At 56.9% G+C, this 21,019-nt stretch overlaps 1 protein-coding gene across 1 annotated transcript in view; it reads right to left on the minus strand.

The window, feature by feature from the left end:
* The window catches only part of IGSF21 (immunoglobin superfamily member 21), a 274,650-nt gene extending 253,859 nt beyond the window's left edge, over positions 1-20,791 (minus strand). Inside the window, exon 1 of the mRNA XM_052635761.1 lies at positions 20,722-20,791. Within this exon, the coding sequence (XP_052491721.1) occupies positions 20,722-20,791 (70 nt within the window). The remainder of the gene's footprint in view (positions 1-20,721) is intronic.
* Positions 20,792-21,019: the final 228 nt, after the last annotated feature.

Here is a 21,019-nt window from a genome sequence, read left to right on the forward strand (position 1 = left end):
AAAGAGCCGGCTCACTGGAAAAGACCCTGATGCTGGGAAAGATGGAGGGCAGGAGGAGAGGGGATGACAGAGGATGAGATGGTTAGATAAACACAATGAACATAAGTTTGAGCAAACTCTGGGAGATGGTGAAGGACAGGGAAGCCCGGCATGCTGCAGTCCATGGGGTCGCAAAGGGCGGGCGTGAGTCAGCAACTGAGCAGCAGCAGAATGTGCCTGACGCAGTCCCTGCCCCCTGCCTCCTCAGGGCCTTTGTTCTGGGTCCGGAGGGGGTGCCGTGGCCACGGGCCAGCTGCATTTGCAGTACTGGTGTCAGGGAATGGGCAGGTGGTCATTCCCAGTGCTGGGAGCAGGCTCCAGGGAAGGCCCCAATACAGGAGTCAGCTACAGATACATTGTAAACCAGTTATACTCCAATAATCTAGACAGCATATTCAAAAACAGAGACATTACTTTGTCAACAAAGGTCCGTCTAGTCAAGGCTACGGTTTTGCCAGCAGTCATGTATGGGTGTGAGAATTGGACCATAAAGAAAGGTGAGTGCCAAAGAATTGATGCTTTTGAACTGTGGTGTTGGAGAAGACTCTTGAGGGTCCCTTGAACTGCAAGGAGATCCAACCAGTCCATCCTAAAGGAAATGAGTTCTGAACATTCATTGGAAGGACTGGTGCTGAAGCGGAAACTCCAATACTTTGGCCACCCGATGTAAAGAACTGACTTATTTGAAAAGACCCTGATGCTGGGAAAGACTGAAGGCGGAGGAGAAGGGGATGACAGAGGATGAGATGATTGGATGTCCACCGACTTGATGGACATGAATTTGAGTAAGCTCCAGGAGTTGGTGATGGACAGGGAGCCCTGGCGTGCTGCAGTCCACGCGGTCACAAAGAGTTGGACACGACTGAGCGAGTGAAATGAACTGAACTGAATAATAATAATAATAATGAAAAGGCGTTAGCTACAACATGCAGCCTGGTTTGGAGACTGCAAAGCCGAAGCTGACTCAGGTCAACATCAGGAGTTCAGCTAGACTTTCCCTGCTTCTTTCGTTCTTCCTTTTCTGCTCAAAAGGCACCTCCTCCAAGAAGCCTTCCTGAACTGCACAATCTAGAGACACTGGTCTGTCCCAAGCCCTGGACTATCCCAAAGCCCTGAATTCCCCTCACAGGATAGTACCATCCAGAGTTAGGCTATTTACCTACTTGTTTATTTCTGTCTCATCCATCAGAATGTCAGTCCCATGAGGCCTAAGCACTTGACTGTCCTGTTTGGTATCATCTCCCTGGGCACGCTGGTGGCTCAGACAGTAAAGAATCTGACATGCAATGCAGGAGATGTAGGTTCGATCCCTGGGTTGGGAAGATCCCTTGGAGAAGGGAATAGCAACCCACTCCTGTATTTTTACCTGGAGAATTCCATAGACAGAGGGGCCTGGTGGGTTATAGTCCATGGGGTCGTAAAGAGTCCAGTACCACCAAGCGACTAACATTTTCACTTTCCCTGGGCAGACAGGAGATCAGTAAGTATCTGATAAGTGAATAACAAATTCTCCATTAATATCAGCCAATAATAATAATAGTGTTGATAAAAATAAGCAAGATTATCACTTTCCTCTCCCCTTAAATGAAGAGCTGATTAAATGTCCTCTCTCCTTTAGTGGGGCATCCTATTAAAAAAGCATTGCCACTGTCTCCACTGCAAAAAGATCAAACCAGTCAATCTTAAAGCAAATCAATCCTGAAAATTAATTGGAAGGACTGATTAGGAAACTTAAGCTCCAATACTTTGGCCACCTGATGTGAAGAGCTGACTCATTAGAAAAGACCCTGATGCTGAGAAAGATTGAAGAAGGGAGAAGGCGACGACAGAGGGTGAGATGGTTGGATGGCATCACCGACTCAATGGACGTGAATTTGAACAAGCTCCGGGAGATGGTGGAGGACAGGGAAGCCTGGCGTGCTATAGTCCATGGGGTGGCAAGGAGTTGGATATGACCGAGGGGCTGAACAACCACAACGACTGTGTATTCAGTGTCTCCTAGGTGCTGGATGAGAGACTGAGGCTCAGAGCAGTCACACGCCTCGTCCCAGAAGACACACTTAGCGGGTAACTCGGCTGTCACTGAGATCCAGGTGGGCCACGCGTTCTCAGCCCTCCCCCAAGCCCCCAGTAGGGCAAAGCACGTCCCACCAGGAGGAACGCGGACAACTCCTTCTGTGCCAGACACGTCTGGATGCCAGGGTTTCCCTCCTGGCTCCCAGACTGAAACTGACAGCTGAAGAGAGAGGGCAAGGCCTTCCCCCTGACCACTGGAGGATGCGAGGACCAGTCAGGGAGGGGCATCAACCTGATCTTGGATCTGCACGGTCTGTGGAGAGGGTCAAGAAGGCGGGACCAGCTGACTCTAACTCTGGACTCCTCCTCCTCCTCTCTGAACCGGTCCCCTCCAGTGGGGGAGGGGGCATGGCTGCAGGACCAGATGGGCTTAGATGTGCGAGCACTCAGAATTATCGCTCTCTCTAAATGCCCAGGTCTGCCGTGACCAGCGGGTTTCCGCTCTGTCTCATGGACAGGTCAGCCAGGCTGGGGGCCCTGCTCTGTGAGGGGAGGTGGTGGGGGTGGGGTGGCAGCTGTCGGCTCTCCCACCAGCCAGGAGAGATGGTGGCAGGGGCCGGGGTTTGGGGGAGGAAGCTCCAAGACTGGGCCTGGCAGATGCGCCAGCAGAAGCCAACATGGGCGCTTTTAATAAAGCATAACGAAGCGTGGGATCATAAAATATTTTGTCTAATTCCAGGCTCCCATGGGGGCAGGGCAGATCAGCTGGGCAGGCAGAGGAGAAAGGTTTACAGAGGGAAGCCTGGGGCTGGATGGGGGCTGGAACAGGACAAGCTGGGAGCAGCAGCCGAGGGTCTGGTCCAGGGCCGGGGTATGGGGGCTTTCTCACAGGCCCCCCTTTCAGCTTGGAAAGGAGCAGCAAGCGGAGACCTTTCCCCACAGAAACGGCCCCTCCTGCTGGAGGCCTGGTGCCAGTCATGGGCCCCTCTGGGCTTCCGCTTCCCCACATGAAATGAGGGTTGAACCTAAACAGAAAACTCTTCTAACATGAGGCCAACACACTCATTTTCAAATTCCTTCATTCAAAGTAGAGCTGAAGCCCGTCTGTTAAAGAAGCGATGTGGACTCCTGGCTCAATCTGGGGACGAGGACTTACCCAGCTCTTGTTTTGCCTGACGCTTTGGCCGCCAGAAGTGGTGCAGGGCACCTCCGTGAGAAACCGGGGCTCCAAGGAGCACAGTTTGAGAACCGTGGGTCGGCCCATCCTGCCTAAACTCCTGCATCTTTCAAGGCCCAGCTCACATCTGAGAACTTCATCGGAGGCCTCATAACGGTGCAACTGTCCCAGGCACGACCAGCCGCATCCCGGCTCTCACCATCCTAACACTTTTCACGGCAGAACTTCATCAGAGGCCTCATAACGGTGCAACTGTCCCAGGCACGACCAGCCGCATCCCGGCTCTCACCATCCCAACACTTTCCACGGCAGAACTTCATCGGAGGCCTCATAACGGGGCAACTGTCCCAGGCACGACCAGCCGCATCCCGGCTCTCACCATCCCAACACTTTCCAAGGCCAGGGACTATGCTTCTTCACTGGTTTGCAGCCAGGGCTGCACGGCGTCTGAGACACGGCGGATGCTCAGCAAGAGGCCCCTCCCTGACCGCACACATCCGCACTTGGCCATCACCCCCAGCCCTGTTCTCCAGAGCAGCTGTTGCTCCCTTTCGCTGTGTGCTGTCTGTCTGTCTGCTCACACACTCTGGGAGGTGAGCTCCAGAAGGGCGGGCTTTATCTATTTCTTTCCGTTCCCCACCATATCTCCAGTGCCTATCACACTATCTGGAACAAAGTAAGTGTCCAGTTTATCAGATGAATGACTGGCTGGAGGGATGGATGGATGGATATATGGCCAACGAAAGAAGGAAGGGATTTTCCTTTTCTTCCTTGAGTCAGTATAAATCTGCCGGCCCTAATAGGCTCACTCAGAGTTCAAAATGTCTTTTGTTACTGGGGTTGGCCAAAAAGCTTGTTTGAATGTTCCACAAGATGTTCGAGATTTGAGCGGGGGTGGGAGGGGTGAACAAACTTTTTGGCCAACCCAATATGACTCTCATGCAGCTCTAAGCTCTGGAGAGGCAACGCCATCCTTCCTCCAGGTCCCACAGCGCCCACACAGGCTCTTATCAGTTCCGTAAACACTTACTGATGCCCGCTCTGCACCAGAACCGCGCCAGGGACAGGGAGCGTGGAGCTGAGCCACAGTGCCAGCTGTGCCCCAGGGCGCTGTGAACAGCGTAGGTGCGCAGAAAATGTTCGTTGAATAAACTAAGCGGCATCTAAGGTGAGACCGGAATGATGAACAGGTCTTAGTCCAGAGAAGGCAGGCTCCTGCAGAGGGAATGGCCTGTGCAAAGGCCCTGGGGCAGCTAGGAGCACTGGGTCTTTCGGGCTAAGGTCCTATGAGGCAGGCTTCACATCCCCCTGCCCCCAGGGGTTCCCCGCAGGCAGCACCCAGTGCTCTTCCCAGAACCCTGGGCATAACAGGCCCCCTCTGAGGTTGTGCTCTTGTGGGGACGAGGGGGAGGGGTGACGAGCCACACCCACTGCCCCTGCCAGGAGCATCTCCCTGGGCACCTGCACACCACCGAACCCCAGGCTCATCTGCTCAGACCCACACACGGCACTAAACTCATCCACTGCAAACACCTCTCCTGTCTCTTTTCTGAGGGAAACAACATTGTTTAAGTAAAGCCCTTTAAAATTTAAAGAGCTGGGTTTGTGTGATCTCCACGGGAAGCTTTTAGCAGCAGGCTGGAAAGAAATAATAATAATAATAACGAGGCCGGAGGCAACAGGGCAGAGCCAGCTGCCACCCAGTTGACTGCCCAGGCAGGGGGCCCAGGGCCACCTCGGGCTGCTGCTGAGCCCCTGAACCCCTCCCCAGAGGCACATGGGATCAGGAGCGGAGGTGCAGAGAGCCCCAGAATCACCAAAGGTCAGGTTGGAAGGGGTCTCTGGCAGAGAAGCACGCAGGGAAAGAGGGCAGAAAGCAGGTAAAGCGTGAGACCCCCTGGGTTCAGAGCTCAGCCACTTAGCTGCGCCACCCGAGCAAGTGGCTCAGCCTCTCTGATGATGTGGGACTTTGCCCAGCGCCTCAGGCAGACTAGTGGTCCCCTCTGCTGCAGTCCCGTAAGGACCTGGGCGCCGTTTCAGTTTTGGAGTCTACAGTATTAATCAGCAACTTACTTCTGTGTCTGCTCCTCTGCCCCAGGGGACTGTGGACTCCTGGAGGCCTCGCTGGTACCTCAGTGCCAGCCCTGGCATAGACCACAGCTCAGGGCTGGTGCTCAGGAAACGGCTGCTGCATGGAACCGAAATGAGGCTGACTGTGCGCCAGGATGCAAGTGGCTGTGGGCGCATCCTCACCACCGACACAGCTGCTCTCAGCAGCACCCCTGGAGGCAGGATGCTTCATCCCAAGGTGGGGACTGGGGGCATCGAATATGTCTGTTTTAAAAACATGTACGTATTTGGCTGCACGAAGTCTTAGTTGGGGCAGGCAGTTGCTGTGGAGCGTGGCCTTTCTAGTTGTGGTGCATGGACTTGGCTCCACAGAACGTGAGATCCTAGTTCCCAGACCAGGGACCAAACCCTCGTCCCCCACATTGCAAGGCGGATTCTTAATGACCGGATCACACGAGAAGTCCCCAAATATGTCTTAAAGGAAGTATTTTGGACCCAGACAGGACTCTCCGTCCCGATCTTATTCTCACCAGAGAATATTGGAACTGGGCCACCCAGACTCAGTCCTTTGCTTTATGGACCTGAGGGAAGACGGGGGAGGGGAGCGAGTGCCGTCGCCAGCTGACGGAGGAGCTGAGACCGGATCCTGGGGCTCACCGCTCCGAGGCTGGTCTCCTTCCCACTGAGCCAGTGTCTTCCATGCTCACCCAAGGGATGAGGTCACGTGGAACAGGGAAGCCTTTTTAAAAATTCAAATTGTCACATTCATTTTAATATGGATTAAGAAAAAAGATGCATTCAGCGCCACAGGCCTATACATTACTCCTTCGTACCAGTGGGAAAAAGAGGGAATGGATTTAAATTTGATTTTAAGATGACCGTGATGCAGGAGAAGACCCGGGTGGGGTGGAGATAGTCATGGAGGCAGTGACTGGGGTCTGGCAGCGTCTGCAGTGCACCCCCGGGACGGCGCAGGGCCACACTCCACCGCCCCGGACGTGAGCACGGCAGCGGGCACAACTCCCCCGAGACCCAGGCCCCAGCCAAGGGCCAGGGGGCGGCCCCCGGCACGGCGATGCGTGGGTGGATAGATGGATGGATGCCCGCAGCCCGCACACAGAGGTCCAGCCTGCAGGGCCGGGCTCCATGTTGGACTGGATATGAATCTCTTCTAAGGTAAAGTGAACAGTCAGGTAGATGGAAGGGCGGCTGAACAAAGGAATGTCACCTCAACCGACGGGGACACTGAGACCCAAGGGGACGTTTGGTGGAGATTTTCCTAAGGAATATTGATCCCCAGTGAGCGATCGACCCTCCGCTCTCAAAGGGTCACATTGCCATTGAGTCAGTAGGCAGGGCTGAGACCGACCCGCATGCGGACATGGTAAGTAGCCGGGCTGGGGGGCAGACGGCACGTGGGCGTGGGGCAGGGGCATTCTGTCTTGGCCGGAGCACCTCAGAGAATAAACCAGGGAAGAAATCTCTGCTGATATTTGTCACGGCAATTTCAGCAAAGCACCGGATGTCGAAGCGTCTCGAATTTCAACTGGCAAAATTAGTCCTCGTCAAAGTCTACTTGAACAGTCAAGATGGATGGAAAAAAATGGGCTGGACAAAGGAAAATAGAGAGACCCGAGGAAAGTACCCTGAGCCAGTTCAGGAGCAGCAAGCCAAAGGGACTGTCGGTGGAAGTTTTCCCAAGAAATGGTCACTCCATTTAGAAGCCAGCCACCCCTGAAACTCCAGCTACTCGCTGAGAAGATCCCTCCAAACAGGGCATTGGCACTGTTAGCTTTCAGGTGAAGGATAAACGGTCTGGTGATCCAAAGGGCTAGCTTACTGCCAATTCCCTCCTCCCCCACCTGCAGGGCTAGGAGCAGCCTCCGGCAAGGCTAGTTCAGAGGTGAAGAACACCCGCCTTTATCCTTGCAAGGAAGGAGCTCTGAGGCTGTTCATGACGAATGTGGATCAGACCACACTTAGTGAGAGCCGGTGGGGACGGCAAGAAAGATGATCTAAATGGATCTGAGCAGAAAGAACCTCTTCGTGGGAAACAGAGTGGAAAACAGACTGGGGAGCGAAGCATCGGTGTGCCCTGGGGCGGAGTGATCTATCAGCTAGACGAGCAGCGGACGTCGAAGAGTCTGGGGCAGAGATGACGCGTCAGCGTGGTCCGCACCAGCAGCGGAGGGGTGCAGGCGCTCCTCTCGACAGATTGCAGTGCTCTCCCAAAGTCACCCGTCCCCTCAAGCTCCTGTGCCCTTGGGAGGCCACTTCCGCATTTCTAAAGCCCCAGACCCATGAGCTACATTTTGGCTCAGGAAAATCCAGCGTCCAGCACCGGATGGGGCATAAGCGCAGGCATTTTATTACTGCGATTGTTATTGCTATAAGAAGCAACCGATCACTTATGAGCACTCACACTGTCTCGTTCCGTCGTGTCAGCAGCTCAGCGGGCACGTGATACAACCGTGTTTTCTAGACGGGAACGCTGAGGTTGGGCAGGGTGGTGCTAGGTCTCCACTCTCTGCTCCCCAGGTCAATCTCTCCCCTTCTCCACCTACTCTGTGCCTGGCGGCCCGATTGCGTGGGCACCCGTGCAATTGAGTTTCGTCCATGTGGGACACTAGCAAGAGACCCAAAGGCAGGAGCAGGATGAAACTGGGCTGTTTCTTCCTCCGGCTGCCTGCCAGGTCCCCAGAAATCGGCTGCACCCCTCTACACGGGCCTCAGGCCTGCCTGCAGCCCTCTCCTCTCAGCCCTTTCCAGTCTGCGGGCGGGAGAAACTCCCCCTGATCCTGGCCCCAGGGGCTGCCCCGTCCCCTGTGCCCCCACTAAACCCTAAAGCCAGCGAAAAGTGAAAGTTCTGTCCCAGACTCTTTGTGACCCCATGGACTGTAGCCCGCCAAACCCCTCTGTCCATGGGATTCTCCAGGCAGGAACACTGGAGTGGGTTGCCATGCCCTCCTCCAGGGGATCTTCCCAACCCAGAGATCGAACCTGGTAGTCGTTTAAAGAAGCCCTTCACAGACCGGCCAGGCTCAGCTTGGTGTTTCCTTCTGGAACCTGGTTGATACGGAGGGAAATAAATTGTCCCCAAATTACAGAGCTTCCCAACAGTGGCACCGAAACCCCAACCCTCCTCTGTCTGCCTCCAAAGCCTGTGTCATTCCATCGGAACCGCGGTTTCCCAGCCGCAGACATTCACACCTCCCAGATTGGCCACGTTCGCGTGCCACCTGCTCCACAATGCACTTAACATTTTTCTTAAACTTGACTCTTTTTTTTAAACTTAAATAAGGCATTTTTAAAAAGGGAAAGAGAATTTAAGTCACTGCCCCAAATGGCAAACCAGTCTCACTTGCCTTAAACAGAGGGTGACTGAAAAAGAATCATAATGAAAGCAAAACACTGCTATTAAAACTCTGACTTCCTCTGGCTCACGGCAGGCGTGCTGCCCCACACCTGTTTTGCTGGAAGAAGAGATTAGCAAGCAAGAGGGTGTCAGAGCTTGACAGTATCAGCCTGAGGCTTTCTCCTCGGCACAAGGAGGCGGGTGGCATGGGAAAGGAAGTGGGAAGACCCTCCCTCTCTGGGACTCCTCATCACTTACTGCCAGTGGGAGGGATACTCCCCTAGACCCGTGATGTCCGGCGGAGCCTTACGCAATGATAGAGGCATCTTATCCACATCTGTGCTGTCCAACACAAGAGCCCCCAGCCACGTGTGGCTGTTGCGCCTTGAAATGTGGCGGAAAAACTGAATTCTGTTTAATTCAGTTAAACAAAAGCCAAGACACTTTGCTGCGTTTTAATGTAAATGTGGGTTGTCGCACATGGCTCCATGTTGAACGCAGCTCCGCAAGCCCCACGAGGGCGAGAATTCGCCTATTCCTTCTCGTCTGGATTTCTGGGACGACACAATGTTGACTGCCAGGAGCAGTGCACCTACGAGCGGGCCAGAGAATGAGCGAGTGAGCTGCGCCGCTTCTGCAACAGCGCTGTGCTCTCTGCGCTGGGGATGCCCCAGAAACCACCGGCTCTTCCTCGTTTGTGCGCGCTTAGTCACGCAGTCATGTCCCACTCTTTGCTTCCCTTTGGACTGTAGCCCACCAGGCTCCTCTGTCCATGGGATTCTCCAGGCCAGAACACTGGTGTGGGTTGCCATTTCCTACTCGGGGATCTTCCCGACCCAGGGATTAAACCCATGTCTCTTCGTCTCTAGCATTGGCAGGCAGTCCCTATCACTGAGCCACCTGGGAGGCCGAGTAACCTCATTCCTCCCCCACCAGGTTGCTCGCCTCTCTCCCCTCACCAGGCTCCACGGTCAGGCCACAGGCCTTAGGAATTCGCCTTCTGACGGTGCCTTTTCCTCTCCAAGCTGAGCTCAGGCCCACTTCTCTGCTGCCTGAGCAAACAAAGAAGTCTTTGTGAGGTGGTTGCTTCCGCCACCCTCACCTCACTCCCTCGCCCCTGCTTGGGACATTAGGTGCCAGGTGACAATTAGCAATGTATCACCTGCTTCTGTAGAACCAGGCACCTGGCCTTGGGTTATTGTGTGGCCTGAATACCCACTTGACAAAAAGCTGCACACTCGGGCAGTGAGCACCAGCTCGAGACATGAATGCCACCCACCCTCTGGCCGTGCCAGCCTCTGTCTCCACCCTGCCAGGGCTGCCTCCCCCCGCCCAGCCCTGCATGACGCCAGGGCAGCCGGTGATGGACGCCTTCCTTTGGGGCAGCATTAAGGAGCCGGGAGGAAGAGATGGTGCTGGGAGGATAATGGAGGCGCCGGTGATTGGTGACAAACAGCCCCGCTGGAGGAGCGCTGAGTGTCTCTGCAGAGAGAGAGACAAAAGGGCAGAAGGAACAGCTTGGCAAAGCAACAAAAAAGCCCAGTGGCTCAGCTGCCTCTCTCCCTGGTGGCCTCCGAGCCGCTCCTGTGATGTCGGGGGCTGGTGGGTGCACCCGCTGGAGCGCTGCCGAGATCCCCACTCAAGCCTGGGGACCCCAAGCTCCCCTACCCAAGACTCTGAGGTGGAGGGTCTGCCTAACTGAGCCCCCAGGATCGCCCCTAGGACCTCCAAGGAGAAGACCTGGCTTCCAGCACTACCTCCCCACCCCTCCTACACACACACACACTCACACACACTCACACATACACATACACGCACTCACATACACACACACACGCACTCACATACACTCACACACGCGCACACACACACTCACATACACACAGGCACTCACACACTCACACACACACATTCACACACACATGCACTCACACACTCACACACACATGCACTCACACACACACGCACTCACACACACACACACTCACACACACATTCACACATGCACACACACTCACATGCAGTCACACACGTGTGCGCACACACACATTCACACACATGCAGTCACACACTCATGCAATCACACACGCATGCACACACACATTCACACTCACACACATTCACACTCACACACACACTCACACATACACACACTTACACTCACACACACTCACACTCTCACACACGCACTCATACACACACACTCTCACACATGCACACTCACACACACTCACACACACACACTCTCTCACACACACACACACACACACACACGTCATGCGCAGTGTGAGGTCCTCTCTGGCCTCAGTCTCCTCAGCTGTAAAATGGGAGACAGGAGGCAGTGCACTTGATTCTCCGGCTCCCTCCTGGCCTGGTGCTCTGCCTAAATCCAAGGACTTGTTTAGGACCCTGTGGGAAACCTACAACGTACCCCTCCTCCTGGGCCCTGGGGCTTGTAAATGCTTTCTCCTCTTCAACCTGTGGGCGTTCCAATCATTATAACAGCAGCAACGACTCTTCACATGGCCACTATGTGCTCGGTACCCTGCACACAGATCCTCCCCGAGTTATGTAAATTTCCCCTTCCCAGCAGCCCCCACCCCACGAAGCCGCCAGGATGAGCCTTCTGTTCAGTTGGAGAAGTCAAGGCCGGAAGCAACAGAGAGGCTTTCTGGGTTCACACACTGGATGCATGAGGGAGACAGGATCTGAACCCACGCCAGACCTCAGAGCTCACGCCTGCTGGGCATCTAGAAGCTTCTCCCCAGGAGAAGCCGCCCCTGCCGCTCTTGGCTCAGGCCCAAGCTGGAACAGTCCCATTCTAGGCAGGGGCCTTGTCTTCCCTCCTTGCCAGGTGTGGACACTCTGGGAGGGGTGAACAGTGTCCAAACAGTGGCATTTCTGCCTCGAGGCCATTGTCTCTTTGGGTACCCCAGAGCCATCATTTATAACACAAAGGCATTCCAAAGGATGTCCAGCTTCAGGTGGCCCAGAAAAGCCAAATTAATCTTCCTAGAGTCCTGCTCTGAGAATGTCATTCATTTCTCTTCAACTGCCCCCCGTAGCCCCTGGGCTCAAGTCCAGACCCCTCACTCCAGCTCTCAGGCCTCTGCCAACAGCTCTAACCTCATTTCCAGATTCTCAACAAGCACCTTCTGCTCAAGCGAGACCAGCTGCCTCCCAGCCTTCCAGCCCAACAGGGCACTCTTTCTCTCCTCCAGGTCTTTGCACATGCCTCTGCGCCCCCCACCTGGCCTGGGGTTCCCTCCCCGCCTGTTAAGGTTGTTCCAATCCCACAGAGCCTTCCTGGGCCACTCCCCTTAGTTTCCAAGGGTTTACTCTTGGTACCCTAGTACCGGCCATTTATTAGAGACGATCTTCTATTATTCTCAAATGAGCCCATGCTCTATGGGGTTTGCCAGCAGCCAAAACTCCTTAGGGGATATCTCTGCTGATCCAGAACAAGGCTGGGACAGCTGCTTAATGAACAGAAGTGACTGGACCCCTTGACGTGGCTCCAAAGGCAGCTTCCAGAACAGCAAGGAGAAAATAGGAGCTTCCCGAGCCTTTCAGAGTGACCCCGTGGCCGTCTGACTCCAGCCTGGGGGCCAGGAGAAAGGGACAGGCCAATGACCGAGGGCTGATCGCACACCTGCTTCTGTGTATCACTTCATTCATCTCCACATTACCCTCTACCTTCAAAAGATGGGGACACCATGACCTAGAGAGGCACTGACTTGCCCAAGTGTGTACTCTGCGAGGGAGTGGCCAGCCAGGCTTTGACCCAGTGCAGATGGAAGCCAAAGTATCTGGACCACACAGAGACAGACTGAGGAGGGATGGGCAGGCCCAGTGGCATGCTGGTACGTGCTTGGCAACCAGCTCTGAGCTGGGGAGAGCACTAATCTGCAGTGTTTGCCCATCTCCATGGTGTAAATCGCCATGGTCAGCTTCAAGCTACCAGTAAGATCAACTTGGGCTTTGGGGGAGATGTGTAAATCAATGCCTGGGTTGAGAACCCAGCCCTGCCCCCCACTTGCAGTGGGACCTTAGGCAAATCACATAATCTTTCCAAGTTGCATTGCTCTTCTGCAAAACAGGAGACTGTTAACTCCCAAATGGGAGTTTCTGGGAGCATTTCACATGACTGTGTGTGCACATAGCTAGCATGGGGCTTGCCACATAACAGTTACTATTTCTTTCCTTCCTTCCCCCAACCTCCTACCCACCAGCAATGAAGAACACCCCTCCAACCAAGGAGAACCCAGAAGGAAAAGGAAGCCCTTTGGTTTGCCTCATCTCCCAGATGCCAGCCATGATGTCAGGGTGAGCTATGGCGGGCAGAGCTGGACAATAGACACATTCTCACACCAGAAGGGACTTCCAGAGGTGACTGAGCAGGGCCAGGAAACAGGTCCCAGGCTCAGCGTCTGGACCAAACCCCAGGCTCAGGGGAGTCAGTGAGTCATTTAACAACACATCTTGAAGCCACATCTGCTTGGAGCCAGGCTTCACGCCACAGCCAGTGGGACAGGGATGCCTGTCCTCAATAGCTCTCTGTTCAATAGGGAGTCGAGCCTGTGACCAGGTCCAGCTCCAGAGGAGAGTTGTTTAAACAACGTGTTGCCCAAAGTGCCGCTGTCAGCACGCACAGGTGGCCCCTGCTGTCAGGGGCTGGCGGGGCTGTGGAGGGCAAGAAGCAGGCAAGCAGAGACTGGGAGGGAGGTTTATGTGGAGTCGGGGCTGTACCGGCTGAGGGAAGGAGTCTGCTCTGTGAGCCAGGAAAGGGAGGAAGTTGGGGAGGAGGGGAAGACATCTCTGGGCAGGCCAGGTCCATGGGGCGGAGAGACGGCGGGCTCCGGGCCCCATGTGGTGTGAGCACAGCCCCGTCAGCGTCCTCCCCATGCACAGCGGTGCAGGATGGAGGAGTCACATCAGCAAAGTGGCTGCGTCGGCACCCAGCTCATGGTGCAAGCTCTCTGGTTAGTTTAGGGGCCTATGAGCTCACGGGGAGCTGGCCTGTTTCACTGCAGACCCCTGCGGGTTGAAAGAAGCACCGCAATGGATTGGGGTGGGAAGAAGGCTGAGCCTGCAGCCACAAACCTGGATTCCAGTCCAGCCACTTACTACCACCATCTTTTCATTTCCCTGAGGCTCAGTTTCCCTGGTCGGTTCAATGGGCACAAGTGTAGCCTCCTTCACATCTGACGTGAGATCTGAATGGAAGGATGGGGGCCAAAGCATCTCGTCAATGCTCAAGTACCACCTCAGGTGAGTCAGGATGTCTGGAATCAGAGTCGCCGTCACATCGATGATCTGAGAGTCTTCAGGAAAGACAGAACGCAGTTCCAGGAGCAGAACTTTACCGACAGGAAGTTCATCTGTGAATCCAGCCTGAATTCCATAAGCCATAAGCCTTTGCATATATTTTCTGTAGAAAGCAACACTCCCAAACCCTCTCCACGTCCCCAGCACCAGGACATGTCCAAAGGCCAAAGATGCCTTATTCATCCACATAACCAGCCTTTATTAAGTATCCATCACGCGTTTGTGAGGAAGATTCAATAGTGAGAAGAACCGGACAGGTCTCTGCTTTTGCAGAACTTTTTACTAGGTTAGGGGATGGGAGGGTCACAGTGAGACTGCCTCTCCCACATTCCACTGGGAGAAACAGCTTGCGTCTTGAGTCTTAACTGCACTCATGTGGGTGTGGGCAGGGGACGATGCCTCAAGACTCCAGGGGAAGGCAGGGAGCAGGTAGGGGAATTGGTCACCCCCATGCAGCAAACTACGAACCATCCTCCAGGAGTTACCAAGACTGGCTAATCAGCAACTCTAAGGCTTATCACGCCTAGGGAGGGCATCAAGTGGGGTCCTTTTCTTATAAAGGGCAGAAATCAACTCCAGATAACCCAAGCCAAAAAAATTCTTAAAAGTAACTACTGGAACATTATGGGGAAATTCATGGAATGCAAGAGCGAGCTGGAGCCGCAGGTGTCAGGAGGCCCACTTCGCTAGAGCCAGAGCACCTCTGGCATAATCACAGGTGACGCTGACGACAGTTACCTGAGCCCACAGGGTCGAGCCAAGAGCTCTGCGCGCCATGGCTCACTGCACCCTGCTCATGACCCCGTGCGAGGAAGATCCCGCCATTATTAGCCTTGGGAAACCGGAGAAGTGCAGTGTCCTGGGGGCTCCTGTTGGTAAGGGGGAACTTCTGATGGTTTTCACTCTTCGTCTGCTCAGTATCCAGATTCCAGGGACCATGTGTCAGACGGACTCGCCTTGGTGGGGCTACGGCTGATTGTGCCACCTACCAAGATGGCGTGCAAACGAGAGGGGGGCGCATACTCTCCCAAAGCAAACCTGGTATGTCGCCAGGAGGTGTAGGAATGGCTGGTGGACCCACAAACCCCAGGCTCCCTTCCTGGGTGTCAGTGTCCTTCCCGCTGCTTTGGGCTGCTACTCTGCACACCTCTAGCTCCATGCATGCGGTACTCGTTTGCTCCATCCAGGGAATCTTGGCCAATAGGTCTTGAGCCCACTCTGCTAGTGACCCCTACTGCGAGTGTAAAGGTGGGCTCTAGGGTCTCATCCCCCTGGTTCCTTCCCAGAAACTTCATCCTGAGGACAGACACTTCTTAGGAAGTGATGTCACACGTTTCACTTGCACTGACATTTATTGTTTAAAATGGGGGACTTTGCCTCCTCTTGCGAAGGGTAGAGGCTGCTGCATTCCTTGTTCTGTGACGAAAATATAAACAGTTTCTCCTCTCTTCTGGAAGCAGCAGTGTCTTTGGATTGCTTTAGACCTGGGTTTGAAACTCCCAGTTCTTACCCTCATAAAAGATTTTGAGCCTCGTTCATTGTTTAAGAAAGAAAAGAAGGAAGTGGGAAGAGAGGAAGGGAAAGAGAGAGAGATGGCAAGAGGGAGCTGGGGGGCGGGTATCCTGGGGGCTCTTGTCCTCATCTGTAAAACATGCCTAGTGAGACTGCCTCATGAATTGTTGAGGGCATTTAATGCATAAAGAACACCTAATAGGTGTGTGATAAATGGAAGCTACCAGTAATATCAGTCTTCTTTCTCCCTGTCCTCAATTAGACTCAAGAAGTAACAGCCTTGAAGTTGAGCTGGCCCTACCAGGCACAATCCTGCCTCTGGCTCTTAGCTCACCTGGGTTCCCTCCCTGGGACATTAGCCCTTGGCCTATTAACCTCCTCCCTTTGCTTCAAGGTCTAGTTCAAGTCCTCCCTCCCCTTTGAAGCCTTCCTTTAATACCCCCAAAGAAATCACTCTTCCCCCACAAACCTCCTCTGGGAGGCGTCAGTCCACTTGGCATCCTGCAGGTATCAACAGATTTCCGCTTGGAAATCTCTTATCTTTACGGGTGCGGGCCTGACCACTCACCCCACTGGAACGACGGCCACAGTCATAGGTCTTTCTCCTTTCAGATGCACCCTGCCCACAACAGATGCCCACTCATTCTCCTGATGATGACAAGGGCTTTGAGGGTTGTCCCCTCTCCCATCTGTGCAGATGAACGCACTGGATAATTTGATTTCAGTGGGGCTTGGGAAGGAGAAAGGCAGCCAGACAGGGCACTGGACACACGGCAACTGTCCATGTGGCTGGAGCTGAGGAAGAGACTGAAACCCGTTCTCACCAGGAGGCAGCAGAGCCCAGAGGGAAAGAGACAGACAGTCCTGGGTCTGAATCTCAGCTTGCCACGTACTGACTGGGTGACCTCGGACAAACCACTTAACCTCTCTGAGCCTCAGCTTCCTCATCTGGAAAATAACCTTAACTCTCAGGATGGTTACAGGGATTAACAAAGATAAGAAAAACAAAGCACACGTGGCACAGAGCTGGCACAGTCAGGGCTGAATAAATGAATTTCAAGTGGCCTGGGGATGGAGCAGAGGTGGACGGGGCGGTAACCCAGGTTAGACGCCTCCATGGGTCCTGGGACACCCGGTGAACAGAACTAACCAGCTTCCTCTTTGTTCAGCCCTTGTTTGGTTTTGAAGTCGGGACTGCTAAAACCCAGGAACCTCAACAAGTCTCTTCATCTTCCCCCACCCCTCCCCCAGCCCCCAACTGCAGCAAGATTCAGGTCTGTGTGAGACAGATGTTCTGAAAAGCTGGGGTAGGCAGGCCAATCTAAGGCACCACTGGCACCTTGCCAGCCCTTGCCCACAGCCCTGTCCAAGGAACAGTGGAAGGAAAGCGGGAGCCAGGAGCCGGACCACGCGGGACCTGGAAGACACTGACAGCCTGTCACGAACAAACCTGCAATTCTGGCCTCAGTTTCCAATCTGTGAGAAGAGGAGCTTAAACCCATGTTGCAGCGCACGAGCACCATGAAGCAGCTAGCGCGTGCCGGCTGCACAGCGGCTGATCCGTGCAATCCTGGCTATTGAAAAAAGAAAAGAAACCCGGCTCTGATATTAGAAGAGCAGCAATCTTAAGATTGTTTAAGGGGACTGTTGAGGAAAGATCGCTCGATGCTGGGTCTCATTATCTGCTTCCACCAGGGCCGATGTCCTTTGGCGCTTACCATCTTGCCCAAGGCATTAGGATTTCGGGGGGGGGGGGGGTAATCAGTTCCTACTCTAAAAGGGTTCTCCTGCTAAAAATCACTCGTTTCAGAACCACCGCAGTAAGTGATCTCGGAGGTCGCTTCCAGCCGAACATTCTCTCCACTTAAAAAGCAAGAACTCCTTCAGCCTCTCAGGAGAAATTCCAGTTCGCATCTTGAGAGGGAAGGGGTGGTGTTAGGGGTGGGGTTTATGGCTGGGGGTGGGGTTTATGGCTGGGGGCGGGGCGGCAGGGGAGGGGGCGGGGCGGCAGGGGAGGGGGCGGGGCGGCAGGGGAGGGGGCGGGGCGGCAGGGGAGGGGGCGGGGCGGCAGGGGAGGGGGCGGGGCGGCAGGGGAGGGGGCGGGGCGGCAGGGGAGGGGGCGGAGCGACCTAGTCCAGGCCCGGCCCTTAACTCCCGCACCGAGCGCCGAGCAGCGGCCATCGGTGCCCGGCGGGCGTGGGGTGGAGATGGCGAAGCAGATAAATAAACGAAGGCATCACACCAGCTTGCGTGCGCGCAGCCCCCGCAGTCCCGGTGCGGCGGCAGCTCCGGCCCAGCCGATCAGCCCGCGCATCCAACCCACCCCTTGACACGCTGCTGCCGAGAGAGAAGTGGAAGGGCGTCCAGTGGAAGTGGAAGGTTTGGGGCCTCTAGCGCGCCCTGCCTCGGCCTGCCCCCCGCTGCCCTTCGCGGAGACTTTCCCGCGGCCGAAAGGGGAGGCAGGTCTATGAACCGCTGTTCTCCCTGCTCTCCCAGTCCCCGGGGCCCTCTGCATCCTGGGCCAGCGCCCGAGCACGGGTGCTGAATTGCCCTCCCAGAAGTGCCCAGGCCAGGTTAAACGGGGCCTGAGGAGTTAGAATCCGTGTGAGAGGCAGGTATCGGGGAGTGGGGGTCAGGGGGAGGAGCCCTCTGCCCGGCCGGTCCTGTGTACCGCCAGCTGCGTTCCCCTCCCGGGGCGCAGACCCACCTCTCCAAAGTGGAGTCCCTGTGCGCCGCGAGCTGTCGGTGCAGAACCGGCCCCGGTGCACGGGCCGTGTCTAGCAGTGGCCGCCGTCGCCCCCGCGCTGGGCAGGCGTGTCTCCGGGTGCCTGCTCTGGACCCTACCCTCCGGGCCCGCCCGTCCTCCGACGCAGGAGGTGGCAGGCGGTGGCAGGCGGCCCGGCCCTGCCGAGGGCCAGGTGCGCGGCTCTCGGTCACGTCCAGGAAGGGCGCCCTCCTCCGGCCAGACGGCCTGTTACAGCGTGTACCGACCCTTCTGGTACCCCCGCCCTGGGCGGGCGCTGACTCCGGGAACGCAAGGACTGATTGCGCCCCGCGCGCTCTCATCTCCTCTGCAGCGAAGGGATGGCTCCGCCCGCGCCCCACGCTCGGAAAGTTGCCCGCCCGCGTTTCGGGTCGGCGCTCTCCCCTCTCGCTGGGCAGCGGAGCTCAGAGGCCAGGCCGGCTCCGCTCGCCCAGAGGCGCTCGCCCCAGCCTCCTGCCAGCTGCAGAGGTGGGCGGGGGGCGGAGGAGTCAGGACACCAGCTCAGGTCTCCGCAACCCCAAGAACCGCGGCTCGCAGGTTCTGGGAACTCGCGCGGTGGGATCCTGACGCAACGGGCTTTCCCCACTAAACCCTTCTGCATCTAAACCCTTGCCATCCTTACCCCTGACCAGTCTTTCTGCGTATTCTGGGGAAAGGGGTGACCCACTCCTGTCTCCACCCTCTAACCAATCCCACCCCACCCCCACTCCCCACCCCACCCCACCCCACCCCACCCCATCCCATCCCATCCCACCCCCGCTCCCTGCGGTGTCCAGGTAAAAGCTCCGAGTGCCTTTCGACAAAGCCCAGCGCCCTCCCCGTGGCGCTGGCACCCGGGCACCACCCCGTCCCCGCCCCCGCCCCCATATAACCTTTCCCTCCAGAGGCTTCCGAGGGAGGGAGCCATCGCCTCGAAGTTGGAGGGGAGGTGGCGGATTTCCATGCACTTTGGAAAGTCTGTTGTTCCAAGGGTAGGCAGACCAAGTACAGGGCTTGCATTCCTCCTGATTTACACCAACCCTTCCCCCTCCTCTGCCAGCAGGACCACCATTCAGGCTCAAATCCTGCAGTCTCTCCCGTCAGCGGACCACGCACTGTATAAGGACCTCGGGGTGGAAGCGGGTGGGGTTATTTTAGGGCGCACCCCTTGCTGGCAGGCATTCTCAGTCTGGCTTGGCACCTCCCGGGAGTGCAAGGCACACAGGAAAGAACAGATCCTCCCATATCCATCACCCGCTGGGCTGGGGGCTGAGACCCACCGGTCATAACGGCTAATTTAGGGCACCGCGCATCCCCCGCCCCTCCGTGGCAGAGCCGGAATGTGACTCCAGACGCCCTGGTTCTGGGCGTCCAGGTTCGGGACTAGGCTTGGGGCGAGCCGCGGGCGCGGACCTCCCGTCTCTGGGCCGCCGCTCTCCGCCAGTGCAGCCTCGCTCCCGCCGGCTCTGAGCGGACGCGTTGGCTCTGCCCGAAAGGCGCCGGGTCGCCAGGTTGGGCGGCCGCAGCACTCTAGACCCGCCAGGTGGCGGCGCCGGCCGGGAGGCCCCGAGGCTTCCGAGAACCCTGGACCCTGGAGCCGCGGAAGCATGGGTCACTCGCTCCGGGAACCTCCTTCCAACGGGTTTAGCCCGATCGGGACCAAGTCCACGCGGGACACACACGCACCGTGGCACACACCTCCCCCGTCCCCGGACGCGCCCGTGCCTCCCTCCGCACTGGATCCACACGCTGCACTGCACGTTCGCACACTCCTGGCCCGCGCGCCTGCACCTCCACATCCGCGAAACGCACACTCTGGCCCGAGGGCCACATCCCGCCTCCTCTGCACACGCGCCTCGCCGAACACCCCCCCACACACACCATGGAGATACAGCCACCCGCTGCCATGTATCCCTAAAGAGACCCGTACACTTGGGACACGCGTGCCACGCCACACCTCACACACTCATCCGCCCTTCAACACGCTCCCCCACAGGCTCACGATGGCACAGGCTCACCCACTTCACACCCTCACCGAGAAGCTGGGCGCCCGCTCACACCCCCAAACACTCTGGCTCACACTCCTTCTCTCACACACACACCTTTTCTGTGTAACTGACATAGACACTCAAACACCCCTCCAGACACTCGCTCGCACACACCATCACACACACTCACACCTCCAAATACACTTCGGCACCCTTTCCGCGCACAGCGCCTTCCCGGACACCCTCACACGAACGCCACAAAGACACACGCTCATACACACACGCGCGCACACACCCTGGCACAGACCCGCGAGCGTTCTCTCCAGAGGAGACGTCCGCCCTCCCTCGTCAAACCCACCAGCTCTGCAGCCCCCGCGCCGAGCGCGGGTTTCGGACCCGAAGCGTCCCCGGGGCGCCACTGGCCCGCGCCCTCCCCCGCTGCCCGCCCCCGCGCACCCCGGGCCCCGGCTCCGGCCGGCGCCCTCGCACTCACCGCGCGCCCGGTCCAGGATCGCGGCGAGCAGCAGGCAGACGCAGCCGCGGAGGCTCGGGGCGGCTCGCATGGTGCCCGGGAGCTGGCGGCGCTGGCGGGGCGGTGGCGGCGGCGGCGGCGGCGGGGGCCCTCGCCATGGGCTCAGGCGCGCTCCTGCCTCCGGCCTCCGGCCGAGACGGTGGCGGGCCGCGTGGGGCGCCGCGGGGGCGCCCCCATGCCGCCGCGGCTGGGCCGCCGGGGCGCCGGGCTCGGCTCGGGCTCTGCGGGGCGCCGCGACCCCTGCTCTCCGGACGACCTC

Source organism: Budorcas taxicolor, chromosome 2 (assembly GCF_023091745.1).
Source record: "Budorcas taxicolor isolate Tak-1 chromosome 2, Takin1.1, whole genome shotgun sequence".
NCBI lineage: Eukaryota > Metazoa > Chordata > Mammalia > Artiodactyla > Bovidae > Budorcas > Budorcas taxicolor.